We start from the raw sequence: 18,709 nt of genomic DNA, 5'->3' as shown, positions 1-18,709 counted from the left end.
ACCCAGTAGCCTCATTGCCGAGTGTAGAGACACCCGGCGGCTCTGCAGACAACTGCGCACCCTCGCCTGTAAGGCAGAGATCTTCTCCCCCGTCACAAAGATCCTTTGCTGTCCCGAGTCCAATAAGGCTCCGAGGTGCAGAATCCGCTGAGACGGGATCATGGTGGACTTCTGCCAGTTTATCAACCAGCCGTGCCGTTGCAGTAGCGCAATGGTCAGGTCCAAGTGCTGCAGAAGGAGCTCCGGAGATCCTGCCACTAAGAAAAGGTCGTCCAAGTTAGGCAACATGCGGACTCCCTGCAGCCGCAGGGAAGCCGCCATGACCGCCATCACCTTGGTGAAAACACGTGGTGCTGTCGCCAGGCCAAAAGGTAACGCCCGGAACTAAAAGTGGTGGCTGCGGATTGCAAACCTGAGAAACTGCTGATGGCGCAAAAGAATAGGGACATGCAGGTAAGCGTCCTGCATGTCCAATGACACCATGTACTGTATTCCCCAGGTTCCAGCGCCAGAATGATGGACCGAAGGGTCTCCATCCAAAAACTTCGGCACCCGCAAAGACTTGTTGAGAGCTTTGAGGTTGAGAATCGGATGAAACGACCCATTGGGTTTCTGCACCAAAAAGAGATTGGAATAGAAACCCTGGCCCCTCTGGGAGAATGGAACAGGCACTATAACTCCAGCCTGGAGCATAGTGTGCAAGACCTTCTGCAGCTCTGTGGCTTTGTTCCGGTCTGATGGTAGACCCGTGGTGAAGAATCGAGCCGGGGGTCTGTGCCGGAAGGACAGGGCATACCCGTGTGAGACCACCTCGAGAACCCAAGTGTCTGTCGTGGTGACCGACCAACACCGGGCGAACTGCAGCAGGCGGCCTCCCACTTTGGGATCCCCCAAAGGGAGGCCCGGACCGTCAGGCCTCAGGCTTGTCATCTGGCTTAGGGGCCAGACGTCTGGTACTCCAGGCCTGCTTCCGGGGCTTGGCCGATTTCTTGGGGCCAGCCTGTCGGGGAAAGGACTGTACTTTAGGCCTACCCTGGGCCCTATAGGACCGAAAGAACAATGTACCTGAACCAGAAGGAACAGCAGCCGACGGGAGACATGCTGATTTAGCTGCCGCCAGCGAGGCTATAATCTTGTCCAGGTCCGGACCGAAGAGAACCTCTCCGTTAAAAGGCAACGCCTCCAAACCCTTTTTGGAATCAGCGTCCGCCTTCCAGGATCGCAGCCACAAGGTGTGACGAGCAGCAACCGCTGCCGAAGAAATTCGAGACGCCAGGGTACTAATATCTAAGGCCGCTTCGTTGACATAAGTGGCCGAATCCCGGAGATTGCCGATCAACTCCGTCTGCTCAGCCTAACAGTCGGGATCGAAGGACGCCTCCAACGTATCAGCCCAGCGCTCCATAGCTCTGGCAACCCAGCAAATGGCCATAGCTGGCCGCGCTGCCCCCCCCGCAAGGGAATAGACGGACTTCAGGCAGATCTCCACCTTGCAGTCCGTAGCATCCTTAAGGGAGGACATGGATGGCAAGGGCAATGTGGCACTACGGACAAGGCGTGTCACATGAGAATCCACCTGTGGAGGGGATTCCCACTTTGCAAAATAATTGTCCGCAAACGGATACGCCACTGCTAAACGCCTTTGAGGCTGATATCGTTTGCCTGGCTGTTTCCACGCTTCCTCTAGGTGGTCAACTAATTGTCCCGAAAGAGGAAACACTGTGGTATCTCCTTTAACATCCTTGAAAAAGGCGTATTTGGACTTTGATACCGGAGGCTCCTCATCCTCAATAACTAAAGCAGTACGGACTGCACGAATAAGGCCAGGTATATACACCATAGACTTAGCGTCCGACTCTTTAGGACAGGGAGGTTCCTGGTCGGAAAGATCCAGAATCTCCCCATCATCGGACGTCCCGTCGTCATCCTCATAAGGAGCGGACTGAGACGCCACCGGCCGCTTGTGAGGCCGCATTACAGACTCCCCCTGCAACACGTCTGACAACTGTTGTACAGAGCTTGTTAACGAATTAACCCACGCAGGCTCATGAGAGACCTGAGGAGGGGAAATAGGGAGACCGTGGGGTACCATTAATTGTCTCGGGAAACCCTGCATGGGTGACACTGACTGCTGGGACAATCCCATCTGAGTGAAGGCAGGCTGCGGAGCTAACTGGCCCACGAGGGTTGTAAGCGCCTTGGCGAAACAAGCCCAGGCCGGCTCCTGTACCGGAGCCGTGACCGTAATCGGCCGCGTCAACGAATAACACTGCCGACATAGTCCCTCCGCACTACCGTCCCCCTCCGCCATAGGTACCTTGCATGTAGTACATAAAAGCTGGAGAGGAAAGTCACTTTCAGACATAATGGTAAGTATGTGACCCCTCTCACTGATACTCGTTAGTATAGTGTGAGACCACCCTGCAAGCACTGCACCGCAAGGGCTTTAGCAGAAAGAACAGGGACAGTTAAATGCTGACAGATAGAAAAAAAGTACAGGCAGCAGACGCTAGCATAGGTCACATACAATGCAAAGAAATCAATTCCTGCACTATCAGTGCTGATTCTCAACTACGCAGACTCAGAGCCTGGTAGGACACAGCGCTGCATACACAGACCTTAATCAACGGAGGAGAGGTATGCAGGGGGACCCAGACCGCGATACCACCGTTCATCAGCGTCCAGCAGCGCTCACCATGCTTCCAAAGATGGCCACCGAGGAGCAGAGAGAAGGCCGGCCTGGGGGAGAAGCGCCGACACAGGGCCAGTCAGCGCAGTGAAGAGAGGGCTGTGTGCAGCGGGGGAGGCGCCGGCTGTGAGACAGGGAAGGCGCACTCCTCTGGCATGCATTTAACCCCTGGGACGCCACAGCGCTACCGCTCTGCCGCGGTCCTGCTGTCCCGGGGGGTAGTGGAAGCGCAGGTTAGAACCTGGCTCCACGCTGCAGCCAGTCCCCAGGGAGCCCCCTGCCTGGGGACTTTGGACCATGTATCAGCAGGGACCCACCGCGGGACCCCGCTGCTTACCTTTGCCTCCCTTGATTCTGGCCATGGTCCTAAACATCTGGGGTCACCGCTAGCTGTGACCCCAGATGCCTACCAGCATCCCCGGATCAGTACCGGCGTTCTGGTACCGGCGGGGGTGTAGGGAAGACAGCATGGACGTCAATACTGACTGTCCATGCTGTACTTCCAGATGTGCAGCCACAGCTGCATTTTGAAGAAACTTCAGGGGCCCTTCTAACAGGTGCATCCGACTCCGGCCGGGCACCAATCTAAACTGAGTTGCCTTGGCTCGGGGGCGGGGTATAGGAGGGGGACCCTGGTGCATCCTGGGAGGCTGTAACTTAACTCTATGGTGCCCGATGCCTGACGTCATCACCTATACCCCAAGGTAACTAAACTAAACCCCAAGGTATCCTGTGGAACCCTATGGACCCTGCAAGAGTAGAAAAAAGAGATTGCTTCAAGCAGGGCCGTAGCTAGGGTAGTGTGGCCGATGCCATCGCACAGGGCACCACAGGTCAGGGGGCGCTGTTTGGGCCTGTCAAATTTCTGTTTATTATCATTCTTGCTTATAGTTTCCTCTTATTTCATCCCCAGCATCTCCTGGCCTCTCCTATCTCTTCCTTGGCTCTTCCCCATGAAGCCATGGCCCTTTTTTTGGGTGCATTATGTCCCTTTGAAAAATGAGGGGGGCGCCAATATGCTTTCTGGCACAGGGCACCAAAAACTCTAGTTACGGCTCTGGCCTCAAGCATTTATTTGCCACTAGCTGATTTCATCTAGGTAGACCTTAGATATTTACAGTTTCCATTTCCATCTCACCATTCCAGTAACACAATCCTTCAACCCTATAAAAATGCATCCCCTTGCTCACTGCTATAGTAAAACATTACCATCCCTCACCTGTGTACTAACACATCCCACTCCTTCACCTTTGTAGTAATACATTTCCCTACCTCATCCGTGTTGTAAAAGTTCGACATTCCCCTCCCTCACCTGTGTAGAAACATGATGCTTACCTTTGCACCAGTAGTAACAAATTACCCTCACTCACACCTGTAGCAACGTTCCCCTTCCCTCACCCCTGTAGTAACACATTACCCTCCATTGTCCGTTTTGTAACACATTCCCTTCCCTCACCACATAGTAACACATTCCCCTCCTTCACCTCTATAGTAACACATTCTCCTCCTTCACCTCTATAGTAACACATTCCCCTCTCACTGCTGTTGTAATGCTGGGAACACACTGGCCGACATATTGGCCGTTCAACTGAACGGCCAATATATCATGTGTGCATCAGCCAGTGTGTTCGGAAGATATGTCTGAACGACATCATTCACAGACATAGCCCCGTCTGCTGTGCAGCATAGCTGATGGCAGATATATCTGCATATCGTGCTGTGTGTACAGGCGGTCAGACAACCACCCATACACTTGCTGCAGATGCCGCCAGGGAATGGGCCGGAACCCCTGCCAGATGGCAGTGATGGTTGTTCAGTGTGCATGAACAACCATCATCTGCAGATATAGCTTTCAGGTGTGTACCCAGCTTTCCACATTTTCCTCTCTCACCTCTGTAGTAACACATTCCCTTCCCTCACTATTCAAATAGGGGAGCCACATCAACTGCTAGTGAGGTTTTGACAGCACTAGGGGTGACAGTTGGTGTTTGAATATTGAACTCTGCTACAGCCACGATGAAACAGTCAGAAAGGACATTGCACAGGAGGAGGAAACATTTTCACTCCCTTGCTGGTCAAATTTCAAAAAATCCCTTCTTAGTGGCAACCTAATTCATGGAAAGATGTTTCGAGGACCAGGGTTTTGGGCTGGGTGTTGATGAGTCAGGACATTTGATTTTATATATTGTGGCAATACCAAGCTAGGTGGCAATAATGAGCCAAGGATTCTGTGTGGGGCTGGAGGGATGCGCCCACACAGGCAGGGCTGGATTAACAATGGGGCGGTTGGAGCTACAGCTCTAGGCCTCCCCATCAAAATAAGCCCACAGGATCTGCGGTAGACAGGAAAAATATTTCCTGTTACAGCAGACTGTCTTGCCGTCCAACCGAGGCGCATCCGCACATCTACATACCGCCCGCAGTTCAATTACTGGCCACACAGCCGGCTCACAGCACAGTGAGTACAAGGATTCACTAGCACGCCCCTCCCTGCTCTGCATTGTGTCATGTGCCGGCGCCTCCTCCACTCCGCGTTATGCTATGTGCTGTAAAAGATCCGTCTGCCTGCCCAGCGTGCTCCGCGGTTACTATGGAGCACGGGAGAAGCACACTAACATGCTGCGCCAGAGGCAGACTTCATCCTCCAACAGGTACCACTTCACACTGCACGAGCATAGCTTTAATAAAGCCTGCATTGCCGAAACAGCACTGCAGACACAAGCAGCACAGGAACTGCCAAACAGCAGTGACTCTACGGCATCAAACACCGATCTCCCGTTACTGACAACACTCCCCCCCACATTCCCCACACTTACTTGTTCCTGTCTGCTTACCTTTTCTCACCACAACCTACGGTTACTGTTGCCTATTCATTGTATTCACAAATCTCACACCCTGGCTGGAATCCCTCTGACATAAGCTAAATATCAGGGTTATCAATTATTGAGGAACCAGCTGAAAATAATATTTACACCTCAGTCATACCTACTATAGTATACTATTCATGCTATTATCCAGCTGTGTTTAAAGTAATACTTGAATAAAAAGTGTTTGTATACATTTCATTTGCCACTGTACATGTATATTCTACTATTAGCTATTGTGTCGGTATGCAGTCTGGAACCAGACGGTCTAAATGCCGACCGCCGGCTTCCAGACTGCTTTATCCCAACTAGAGACAAATGTAGACGCCTGTAATTTGCCCGACGTCTGGAGATCGGCGCCCGGCATCCCAATCGAGCGGATGCCGGGCGCCGCAGCGGACAGCCGCGGTCTGTGTGGGGGAGGGTTAGGTTTAGGGCTACCGGCAAGGACTTTGGGTTAGGCACCCCCTCGGAAGGTTAGGGTTAAGCACCCCTCCGGGAGGTTAGGGTTAGGATAGGGGGAGGGAGGGTTAGGCACCCCCGGGGGGAGGCTAGGGTTAGGCACCCCCCCCCCCGGGAACTTAGGGCTAGGCAGCGGGGAAGGGGGGGGGGGTTAGGTTTCGTCACTTAGAGGGGGGGTTAGGGTTAGGCACAGGGGGGGAGGTTAGGGTTAGGCACCCCTATGAAGGATAAGGTTAGTTGATACTTACCTTTAGGACAATCGGGATTTCCAGCGCTGTCAGGTAGCCGCTGTCGGGAATTGAACCGCCGGCCATGCGCCCGCCGGTAATACATATCACACCCATTGTGTCTTCCACACAACACACATCCTTTTGCCGGCCACCACCAGCATCAGTCGGCTAGCCATCACAATTTGGCCTTCGTCAAACTCGCTGAGAGCCTTGTACTTACCCATTTTTCTTGCTTCCAACATAAGTTGCTGCCTAACATACATATATATCCACCCCCTCTACTGCCTCTCAGCCCCCCTTGCACTCCAATACTTACCCTGTTCCCATGGCTTGGGTCCTCATAGGCTAGGTCTGTCCTGTCTCCCGATGCGCATGCATGTCAATTTAGCACAAATGGCGTCATTGACCATCTGAACTTCCTGCTTCACTTGGGAAGTGGGAGGCTGAGGGCGTCTCTGGGAGACCCCTTAGGAAAGGGCCATAGGTATTTATATATTAATTGTGGCACTTAATAACTTTTTTTTAGTTCTCATTATGTTGTCTAGATCTGATTTCTTCTCAGTATAGCTATTAATAGGGTATATTTTTATGTAGAGAGATTAAACATTTTAAGTGACCCCTAAACTTTTTAGTAACAGGGTTTCTCATTTATATCATCGCTAAGGGGAGATGTACTAAGCTCTGGAAAGAGATAAATTGGAAAGTGATAAAGTCACTCAGCTCCTGCGTTTGAAAAATTACAGGAGCTGATTGGTTGGTAGTTTATCACTTTCCAATATATCACTTTTCAGAGCTTAGTACATCTGCCCCTAAGTGTAATAGTCACATTAACATGGGCGTTTCCCTTTGTTCATAGACGCACACATTATACTATTAATAATAATACATCCCCTGTGCAGACCACACCCCCACAGCACTGGTCACACTTCACTACTCACATCTCTATGGCGCCAATCACCCCCCACACACACATACACACTAGGCCCTTCATTTATTTCAGCTCCAGGCCCACGTTGACCTTTATCTGGCACTGCACACAGGGTAGAAATAGAAAGTGTGACCACCTAGAGGCTGCCTTGTGTACAGAGCTCTGATGAGGCAGACCAGTCAGGCTAGCCAGAAGAGAGTCCAAGTGGGACTGTGGCAGCTATAGAGCCCAGTGTGCCAGGAGGCCAGTGTACAGACTGCGGTCAGGCAGTGGGGACCACAAAACTCTTAGACCTTTTGTGGAAGTCAGGCCAGTGCCCAGACTTGCAAGCTAGGCAGACAGGACCACTAAAGAGACTGTGTGACTTTGTGGAAGTCAGGCCAGGAGGCCACGTTTATACCTGCGAAAGACAGGACAGACTTTCAAGAGACAGAGTTAGATTTGCAGACTAGCTGCCCATAATAGTCAGGGTTCAAGAAGTGAGGTAATGCCCTGAATTTGGGGCTAAGACGTTTGTTATTTTTGTTCCTGAATGCTGACAACAAAAGCTCCCTTTATTTTCATTTACACCTGAAAAGCTTGTGCGTGGACCCTTATTATGCACCTAGGCACTGCACCACTGGCCTGCTATCTGCTAATTGCCCTTCTATCACCACTTTCATCTATTTTAATTTCCACATCAAACTTATATTCCTCTCTCACTGTTCTAACCAAATTCAATTAACCCTTAACTACCACCACACCTCACAAAATCATTCTCCCTATTGGTAATGACATTGGTAATCATCCAGCTGCATTTTCCATCATGACTGATAACGACCCTTGCAGTAAGGGAATCGGTATGATTTATCACCGGCCGCATGGCCGGCAGTTGTAATCCCGACAGCGGCAGCCTGGCGGAGGTTAAAATCCTGATCGTCCTTTTGTTAAGTATCGATAACCTAATTTCCCCCCCATGCCTCCCTTAGGGGTGCCTAACCCTAACCTCCCCTCCCCACCCCCCCCTCAAGTGCCTAACCCTAACCCCCCTTCCCCGCAGCCTAACCCAAAGTCTCCCGAGGCAGGGGCCTAACCCTAACCTACCCCCGCGGCTGTCCGCACCCGGCACACCTTTGATCCGTCTGCCGGGTGTCGGGCTCCCGGCGTAGTCTAATGACAGGCATCGGAATTTCGACACCTGTCATTAAACACTTGCCGGGATTAGACAGTGGGGAAGCCGGCGGACGGGATTTCGTCTGTCGGCTTCCTGCAGTAAGAATAAAGTCCCAGTCATATTAAATATAAAGCATAATCCTGCCTGGTATCCCCTGACGCCCAGTAACTGTGTATTGTGACTGTTCTATTTTAGGAGTTGCATTGAAACACGTTCTTAAGTGTCACTAGGTGTGCTTTGTAGGTAGCAGTTTATTTTGCATGTCTCCTAAAAATAGTAGGGAAAGTTGTGCCACCCACTAGCTAGACATGACTAGCAGACATACTTCTTCACTAGGGGACCTAATGTGTTGGGCAGCTGGAGCACCACCTTTCTCAAGAAGACACTCATGGGTTAATTATGTGAGGTGATATCTTTTATGCCTGAACTCATTGTTGCCCTTTGTTCTGTACCCAAGGTAGACACTCGAGGGGACAGCTCAGTAGCCACCATCATGAATTGATTTGTAAGATTTAGGGTCAGACACATAAAAAGGGTGGGTAAAATGTACATAAACAGTTATACAAGAAACACACACGTAACAATCAGGCTGGTATGATATGCATTTGATGATAAAAGCACATTATTTTTAGCTTTATCAGACTTCACATACACAGTAAAAAGTATTGTTCATCTAATTTGCTAATTATTTACATAGCAAAAGCATCCAAAAGTGAGGAATAAAGAGCATAAACATGACGTGAGGAGGTAATATCTTGGAAAAATGGAACAAAACACAGCGCTCTATAGTGATAATCAAACATAAATCACATATAAATGTGGTGGAGAGTAGAGCAGCCAGTCCACTGACACATTTCCATATGCTCCTTGTATGGATTCATACATAAAAAGCTCTAATTAATTAATTACAACACCTGGGTCTGAGTGCATAGGTTATTGTTACAAGTCCAGTCCAGGACTTGTCTCCTGCCAGTATTCCTCCTGCTCCTGACCATGCTTCTAGGTTGCCGGTTGCTAGGAGACCCAGACGTCAGAGGATTTCACATGTTTCCTCCTAGTGTTGCCTGATTGGCAGCTGATCCTATTTGAACTTCCTGGACTGTCGCCGCCCTGTCGGCTATAGTTTTCATGTGGAACTTTTGGTTATGCAACTTGCTTTCTGTGCATCCAGACTTCCAGTTATAATCTGTACATGCTGTGTGTACTCTGCTTACCGGCTTCTAAGTGACCCAAGTCACACATCATCCTCTGTGTAAGCACCTTTAGTGTGCCTTGAGGACCGTAACAGTTATGTGGATTGAGTGATTTTTTTTTCACTTTCATTAGTATTGTGCCATTTTATTTTTTACTCTTTTGATACACATACATATGTATTTTAGTATTGCGATCTTATGCATATGAATTTATGAGATTAAAACTTGCATATATACATACAGGTTGAGTCTCCGATATCCAAAATGCTTGGGACCAGGGGTATTTTGGATAACGGAATATTCCATAGTTTGGAATAATTGCATATCATAATGAAATATCTTGGGAATGGGACCCAAATATACACAGAGAATGCATTTATATGTAATATACACCTTATACACACAGCCTGCAGGTCATTTTATTATTATTTTCAATAATTTTGTGGCTCAAACAAAGTTTGTGTACATACATGAAATTAATTTATGTTTCATATACACCCTATACACAAAGCCTGAAGGTAATTTTATACCATATTTGTAATAATTTCTGCCTTAGACAAAGTTTGTGTACATTGAACCATCAAAAATCAAAGGTTTCATTTTCTCAGTCAAGCCAAAAAAATTCCATATTTCGGAATATTCCGTATTTCGGAATATTTGGATATGGGAGACTCAACCTGTATATATATGATTTAGGTTTATGATTATCACTATAGAGCGCTGTGTTTTGTTCCATTTTTCTTATATTTGTGTGAGGACTGACTATCCTCTTTTTATACAGCTGCTCACTACAACTTTGGATTTTTCATTCCGTGGTAGCGCCACCTTGATAATTTTTACTACCCCTTCTACACATAAATATCTTGTAAAAAGCTGAAACAATATGTGTCCTCACACATCTTTGCTGCAGTAGCGCCAAACAGCCCCTTTTGGTGTGCAAGATTGCACGAGACTCTGCTAGCACTGGGCACACTGTGTGTGTGACTGAGTTTCTGAATCTGTATAAGAAGTGACATGATGCAGCAGCAGCAGCTTTTTTCCCCACACCAAGTTCCGTTGTGCTTTGTATACAGACTCAGTTGCACACAGATATACAAATGTCACTTATGCATTGCATTACGACGAAGGCGTATTTTCGGCAAAAAAAAAAAAAAAATGAAGAAGATGCTAGCAGATTTGCACACAGGACCTAGCGGCTCACTCACGCCTAGCATTTCATGCTGCGTAGTGTATCGAGGCTAGATGTATGAGGACACATCTGTCTGATTCAGATTAAAAGCTCAGAAACTTACCTTCCCCAAACATATGGTCCAAATAGTCTCTCCCCAACACTCAAGAACTCCTCTATTACACCATCATATTCCTTTTTTGCAGCATCAATCAAACACGGTTCTGCCCAAACTCTGCTTCTGTAAATACACATGTTCATAGTAACAGTAAGTGATTAAACAATCGTAACCAGTTTGAGAATATAACTTGCCTTCCATTTCCTTACCTTGGTCCTACTTCTGCAGACACAATATCCCCAATTACTAAAGCCACAAGATAAGAAGAAATAGGTTGCGTCATGTTGAAAATGAATGTACCATCTTGACGATCCCATTTGTCTGCACTCATTAATGCTGTGAAACCCTCTGGAACCTGTACGAAATGCACATAAAGGGGCAGATGTATTAAGCTCTGGAGTGTGATAAACTACCAGTCAATCAGCTCCTAGCTGTCATTTTTCAACACAGCCTTTAACATGACAGTTAAGCGCAGAGTGGCTGGTAGTTATCACTTCCCAAAGCTTAGTACATCTCCCCCAAAGAGGTCACAAAAGAAATAAAAAAAAAAAAATAGTCTGCTGCTGAAAAGTTGTATAACTCTAGAGTGTTGGGAGGATTAAACAGTGTTTTTTGTGCCCGATCTACCATCTAAAGTGACAGGAGATCGAAGGGAGATATTCAATTGTTTTGGACGCTCATGTCAAACTCAAATAGACTAAGTTTAACCATGTAAAGTGGCTAAACGGTCCTGGGTGGCACACCCAAACAGTAGTATTGGCATCCAAAACCAGGACTTTCTGACGATTTCTGCTCGCAACCTTATGAGGGTGAGAGCAGAAATCATGCTATCCCGCCCATCAGCATAAACAATTGAAAAGCTGCAATACTGCAGTGGGTGGCAAAAACAAATCAATTTCTTCCTAGAGGTCTAGAGTCAAAGCTGCTATGTAAGGTATGACAGAACCAAAATAAACACACATCCACAAAACAGACCATGCATTTAATATATGCAGTAAAACATACATTTAATAATACATGGATACACATACAGTAATATATAAACGACAAAATCAGCAATTAAATCGCTAATATGCAACAACCAAAAAAATATAAAAATGCAGAGTGGTGCTGCTGCTAAGGAATTCACATCAAAGCTTACCACTAAAGCAGCGGTTCTGACACTGGGCCCGCGACCCCAAAGTGGGTCTCAACCATCTCAGCAGGGGTGGAAATAGTGGTGGTGCAGCCAGTGCAATTGATCAGGGCCCGCCACAAAGAAGGGGGCTTGCAGCCGGCGGCATTATGATGAGTCAGACTGACTCATAGTGCTGCACAATGGGTCGTAATAAAGAAGGGATGCGGTGCAGCTGGAGTAGAGGAGGAGGAGGGGCCTCCTCTCTGAAGCAGTCTTCCTGATCTTGCCACCAGTGGTGGGGATCTTGCGTCAACCCAGGGAGGAGAGGATGAGTCACTGTCCATGTGTTGCAGTTCTAGCGAGGGGACAGACAAGTTTATATATAATGGGGTGTATTCAAGAGCAGACAATCTGGGGAGAATTACTTCAGGGAGGCAGGACTAGTTAAAAATCTATATGTAGCCCTCTGAAATACAGTATATGATCTACCTTACTCTGTCACCCACTGTGTCTGCCCCAGTCACCCTCTTCAGGCGGTGTAAACTGCTTTAAGCCTCTGGCAGCTTAGGAGCAGAAGGGAGATTATACACGCTCTCTCTCGCAGCCTCTGGCCTGTCCCGGTTACTGACATTGTGCTCAGTGTCAGCATCCACAGGAGAATTCTTTCACAAACGTGAAAGACCTACAATTTGTTGGGGATATAACTCTCAAGGACAGCAGTTACATCAAGTGAACATTGACACCCTACAGCCATGGCCAAAAGTTGAGAATGACACAAGTATTGGTTTTCACAAAGTTTGCTGCTTCAGTGTTGTTAGACCTTTGTCAGATGTTACTATGGTATACTGAAGTAAAATTACAGCATTTCATAAGTGTCAAAGGCTTTTATTGACAATTACATTAAGTTTATACAGAGTCAATATTTGCAGTGTTGATCCTTCTTTTTTAAGACCTCTGCAATTCGCACTGACATACTGTACATTACATTTTCCAGAGATAAGGGTGTTTCTACGCTATAATAGTTCCAATTAAAACAGGGATTTCTTGATTTTAAAATGGTATTCCTTGTTGAGCTACTCTATTTTTCCTACATTGTTTGCGTTTAAATGAAGCAGAGGACTGGAAGAAAAGAAAAAAATATTCTGAAAACCTTGGTGTAGAATCCTGCTTTAATCCGATTAAAATATATACGAGACTTTTTGTTAATCGGATTACTGCGGGACTCACTACAGGATTAGAGTCAATTGATTCATTTGGTGCATGTGCCGAAATTACATTACAGAATTTTACAGGACTGACCATTTAATTATTAATTTTTCGACCATATATTTATATACATTTATTATTTATCTACTGTATACAATTCAAAGTCCAGATGAGCGCCGCATGTATGTGTATATATGTGTATTGAACAAATATAAGGTTTTATAATTGATACCTTTATTTCATGCAGGCAGCTGTCTGTTGATTCGAACATATCTGCTTCTAGTTAGGACTGAGCGCTGATATTGTATTGTGTGCATAAATATTGGGACATTAACAGAATTTTCAGAATTTGCCCTCTATTCACCACCACAATGGCTTTGAAATTAAACAAACAAGATGTGCTTTAACTCCAGGCTGTAATTGCCTGCATAGGATATGCAACAAAGTATTAAAAAGTGAAAGTTAGATTTAGTATTCTTTAGTTTGTCCCATTATTTTTGGCCCCTTAAAAAGTGGGAGGCACATATAGAAACCGTTGTAATTCCTACACCGTTCACCTGATTTGGATGTTAATACCCTCAAATTAAATCTGAAAGTCTGCAGTTAAAGCACATCTTGTTTGTTTCATCTCAAAGCCATTGTGGTGGTGAATAGAGGCCAAAATATGAAAATTCTGTCAATGTCCCAATATTTATGCACCTGACTGTGCATATAATAAATATATATATATATATATATACACACACACATATATATACACACACATATATACATACATACACACACACACATTATATATATATATATACATACACACACACATATATATACACACACTATTTGACATGTCGGTATTGATTAGAAGGCTACAAGTGTTTTCTTAAAAAACTCAAACTGGGGACTTCTGGTGGGCGGGGCACCCAGTGTGTCCGCTTTTTACATGAACTCCAGACCTTGCTAGCTTCAACTGCTTTAAAACCTAGTTTTTGCTCTTAGATTCACTGTTAGCTGTGAGTTACAGCTGCACTGATACTTTGGCAAGAACTTTGGTCCTGATCTTAGGTCTGGAGTCACCTTCTACACCCCGGAGTCAAGCCTACAAGTGTAAGGCGCATATGACCGCCCTCGGCCATCTTTGGGCTGGGATTGACTGAGAATCTCTCCTGCTGTGACTGCTATACTTCACGCTGTGGGCTGCTGTGATCGGTGATCCCAGTGATTGTGAGCAGCACCCTTGTGGATCTCCTGGAGAGTTCTCACTTACCGGGCTGCCTTCCTCCTCCAGTGGTGTCTGGCTTGCCTCCCTGCTGGACTGTCTGAGGTTCGGTTCATGTCCTGGAATTGAGTACCTGTGGTGCTCCCTGCAAAAGATCTCCATCCCTGCACCTCGTGTATATACCGCAGCTCCGGTGTCTAATAACACTGCCAGGGGGAGGCTCATCATTGGACAGTCTCTCATGGTGCTTATTGTCCCTGCGGGAGTCTGTCTTACCTTGCACAGACGGCGGGCAGGGACCTGGGAGATCGTGGCTCCTCTATCCCGCTGGTAGTTCTCAATTGCCTTAAGCTCCGGGGCTGCTGAGGTAACCCGATGCTGAATACTCTGCTGGGGTTTCCAGAGTGACTGTTTCTCATGGCTGAAACTGCTCCTTTCTGACTGTCCAGCTTTAACTCCAGATCTGAACACTGCTGCTGCCCATATTAGCCTGTCAAATAACCTGCTGGACAGATTTTCTTTTGGGAACTGTGAGCGCTCTATTGAAATGTTCCATATTGTTGGCTGACTGATATTATCTCTAATTTTCTCTGGGTATAAATGAGATGCATCAATATCCTTAGTAATAGAAAACAATGTATTTGTTGTATATCATATATTTAAGAAATAGCTTTGTTTCAATGTGTATTTACATGTTATTGAGAATATTTCTCATTGGTACAGGTACAATTTCCACACAGTATTTACGGGGCTTTGTGAATTCTGCACGGGTTTATTAGCTATACTTCAGTCTTATATGTTACAATACTGCCACCTGGTGTTATAATTTCATATTACATCTGCTATTACAGTGCTTTATTTCATATACTCGATACTTGCAACTTTATTTTCTAGTGTTATTAGTGTGATAACTGTACATCTGTGTTAGATAACCCCATAGTTTTATAACCTTGCTCCACAACAAGATTTGCTGGGTTTTCGTCTCTCAACAAGGTACGCTGTTTCTCATATCATGTTTGCTCAGAGGATTTTCCAATTGGAGGAGTGCTCCACTCCCCTTTCTATCCTTCCTGTTTCACCAACAGTGGAGGTTCCGGATTCAGGATTTGATGTTACAGCTTTGGCTACTCAATTAGCGATGAAGTTGTTGAAGATTCTACTACCTTACCTAGACAACAAGTTTAATAGCTTATTGTCTCTTTATGACACTGACATGATTCCTCTGCATGCACACACCCCTGGCCCGATTCCTCTGCATGCACACACCCCTGGCCCGATTCCTCTGCATGCACACACCCCTGGCCCGATTCCTCTGCATGCACACACCCCTGGCCCGATTCCTCTGCATGCACACACCCCTGGCCCGATTCCTCTGCATGCACACACCCCTGGCCCGATTCCTCTGCATGCACACACCCCTGGCCCGATTCCTCTGCATGCACACACCCCTGGCCCGATTCCTCTGCATGCACACACCCCTGGCCCGATTCCTCTGCATGCACAAACCCCTGGCCCGATTCCTCTGCATGCGCAAACCCCTGGCCCAATTGCAGAGTGACTCTGAGATCAATGAGCCAGCCCCAATTAGTCTAAACTCTGAGCCTGTTGCTTTTATGCCCATTCCTCATCCGGAGAATGCTGTCACCTTGAATACTAGGTCACCTTCTCAATATGTTGCTTTACCTAATTTAGAAGGGAACCCTACTACCCACCTCTATGCAACTCAGGACTTACATTGTGGGATTGGAGTTTAATTAATGCACATTACATATTCTTCACCTCAATGGCATGTGGATGGCAGTCAAACCGCTATTTTTCCTGGCATTCTTGCCTTTAATATTCCAGATAAGCTGCTGTGTTTATTTCCTTGGAAGAAACTACTGGGGTTACCCCCTGCTATGTCTATACCAGCTTTGTTTCAAGGCCCCCCCAGGTGCTATTACTTAAATATCATTAGCAGCCCTATCCCTAAACACATCTGTACTGTGTTTATAACATCTTTACTTTGGGGCCCCTAGGTGCCGTTACTTAAATAGATTGATATTTTCACTTCTACAGGGAGGTTCATTATTTGGCAACTGTGAGCCTTATTATATTAGATCTATATTATTTTGAATTTGGCAATTACTCATTACAAGGTTTTACAGTTATTACCTGCAGTAATAGATTTTGCTCACATTACCTTTGTAGTATTTTTCAATGTTACCAATATATTCTTGGCTTTGATACACGTCTGTCTTCTTCCCTTAATTATTTTCACTTATAGCCTATCGTGTCTATATGGCCTATTGGTATACATAACTTTTATGTTGAGATATTTTCATTATACACATTTAAACACTTCTTTTTCAGTATAAGTTTACCATTTATTTTGTTTTTCTCCCTCTGCTTTGAGACTCCCTCATTGTTTTATTTTACCCTCTATCTCATTAGTAACTACTCAAGTTAGATACAGTAAATTTTGTACTTTATTTGTAACGTTTGTTCAAGATGTGCCTAACCCTCTCTGGTCCTTAAACCAGAGAGTCATGTTTACTTGGATTAGGAAAAAAAGAAAAGTGGTTGAGACATAGTATTAACCAAAATGCCTATGTGTCTGATATATGTCTGATAATAGTCTCTTATGTAAAACAAATAACAATTGCGAAATATACAGATCACTCCCATATGTATTAAAAAAAAAATGTCAATATGGTTACTGGACAGATTTTCTTATCTCGCTATCATTTTCCATATTTCTGTCTTTCTGTCTAAATTTTGACATGTACTTGTTTTTATATTTGTAACACTATGTCATGCTTCAATAAAAAAATTATAAAAAAAAAAACTCAAACTGTGCAGATTTTGAGTGGGTAATGCATAAACAAAATTACTGATGTTGTAGTGACATCTAAAAGTACTCTGCATAGGGGTGAGAAATCCACAAGCAACAAAAGGTGTTAATAATTAATGCTACCTTTCTAGGTCTTTTTTCTGTCAAGTAGCTCTGAATTAAGTTTTTAATTGGAAAAACAAGGGACTCTATTCATGTAAAACATGTACTGGCTACCGAAAAATATCACATACATCTATCCTCCATGTGCTACAAGTCGCACCACAACGTGGGAGCTCCGTGTGCCTCGGAAGCAGTCTTTCGTGCGACTTTTTACCTTCAAATGTGTCTTATTCACACAGTGATGTGTATAGCTAACACAAGCTGCTGATTAAAATGATATGCAGCATGCCCATGTTCTGTGAGCATCTGCAGGTGTATCTGTATGTGAAATGCTACGTAACAGTGTCAGCTACATAATAGTGTCAGCGGCTGTAACACTAACGTAGTGTTTCGCATGCAGATAGGCATGCTGCATATCTTTTTAATCAGCAGAAGCTGCTTATGCTAGCTATTAGCATCGCTGTGTGAATAAAACAATTTGAAGATAAAAAGTCGCGTGAAGGACTCGGCGCTACAGAGTCACGCCACGGCATGGCGCAAAACTCCATAGGGGACACTGTAGTTACACTGGGGTATAGATAGGTGATCCGTGGAGCCTGGCACTTTGAATTTCTCTAAGAAAGCAGCTGGTTCCTCCGCCCTCTATACCCCACTGGACTCAGTTTAACATGAGCTAAAACCGAATGGAGATGAGAGAGACTGAGAGGTAAAAAAAAAGTAGAGAAAGACAAAAACAACACCAGGAGTAACCAGCATAGCAACGGTTGAAAAACCGAACACAAACACACTACAACAAAAACACGCAAGGCAAAAGTACACCATTGCAGCGCAAAATAGCGCTGGGAGGGTGTCCAGCGTCCCCTACGGATTCTGAGAAACAGAATTAACAATAAGTACCAAAATCCTGTTTTCTCCTTCATTGGAGTTACACTGGAGACATCCCAAAGCTGCTCCCCAGGTGGGAGAGCGCAGAGGTGCCTGCAGCCTGCAAAACCCTGCGACCTAAACTATCCTCAGAGGACGCAAAAGGTATCAAAACAGTAGAAACGAATAAAAGTGGTAACCGTGGATCAAGTGGGTGCACGGTACAGCAAAGAGCTTGCACCACATCCAGGGGAGCCAAAGAACCAATCGACCCCAGAAAAGACAAGAACAACCAGAGGCTGGTTTATGTGAAAAGCAGAAACCACCTTAGACAAGAAAGACTGCTTTGTACGAAGCTCCGCCCGGTTGTCATGAAAAATAAACTATGGGGAGGGGCAGGATAACGCTCCCAGCTCAGAAACATGTCACGCAGAGCCAGGGCCAACAAAAGCACAGTCTTCCAAGAGAGATATTTAAGATCCACCTCTTCCAAGGGCTCAAACACTGACGACTGAAGAAAATTCAACACCAAGTTGAGGTCCCATGGCGGAGCAGAAGGCACAAAG

At 45.8% G+C, this 18,709-nt stretch overlaps 1 protein-coding gene across 2 annotated transcripts in view; it reads right to left on the bottom strand.

The window, feature by feature from the left end:
- The window catches only part of RNPEP (arginyl aminopeptidase), a 71,847-nt gene that overhangs the window by 41,237 nt on the left and 11,901 nt on the right, over positions 1-18,709 (bottom strand). For both annotated transcript variants that reach the window (XM_088461464.1, XM_088461463.1), the window contains exons 3-4: positions 11,015-11,160; positions 10,812-10,928 (exon numbers count right to left, since the gene is read on the bottom strand). In XM_088461464.1, the coding sequence (XP_088317590.1) occupies positions 10,812-10,928; positions 11,015-11,160 (263 nt within the window). The remainder of the gene's footprint in view (positions 1-10,811; positions 10,929-11,014; positions 11,161-18,709) is intronic.

The sequence above is a fragment of the Taudactylus pleione genome, unplaced genomic scaffold, assembly GCF_031769625.1.
Source record: "Taudactylus pleione unplaced genomic scaffold, aTauple2 ptg001058l, whole genome shotgun sequence".
In the NCBI taxonomy this organism is placed as follows: domain Eukaryota; kingdom Metazoa; phylum Chordata; class Amphibia; order Anura; family Myobatrachidae; genus Taudactylus; species Taudactylus pleione.
Note: the sequence above shows the minus strand (reverse complement) of the source record. Positions and strands in the feature narration are given on the sequence as shown.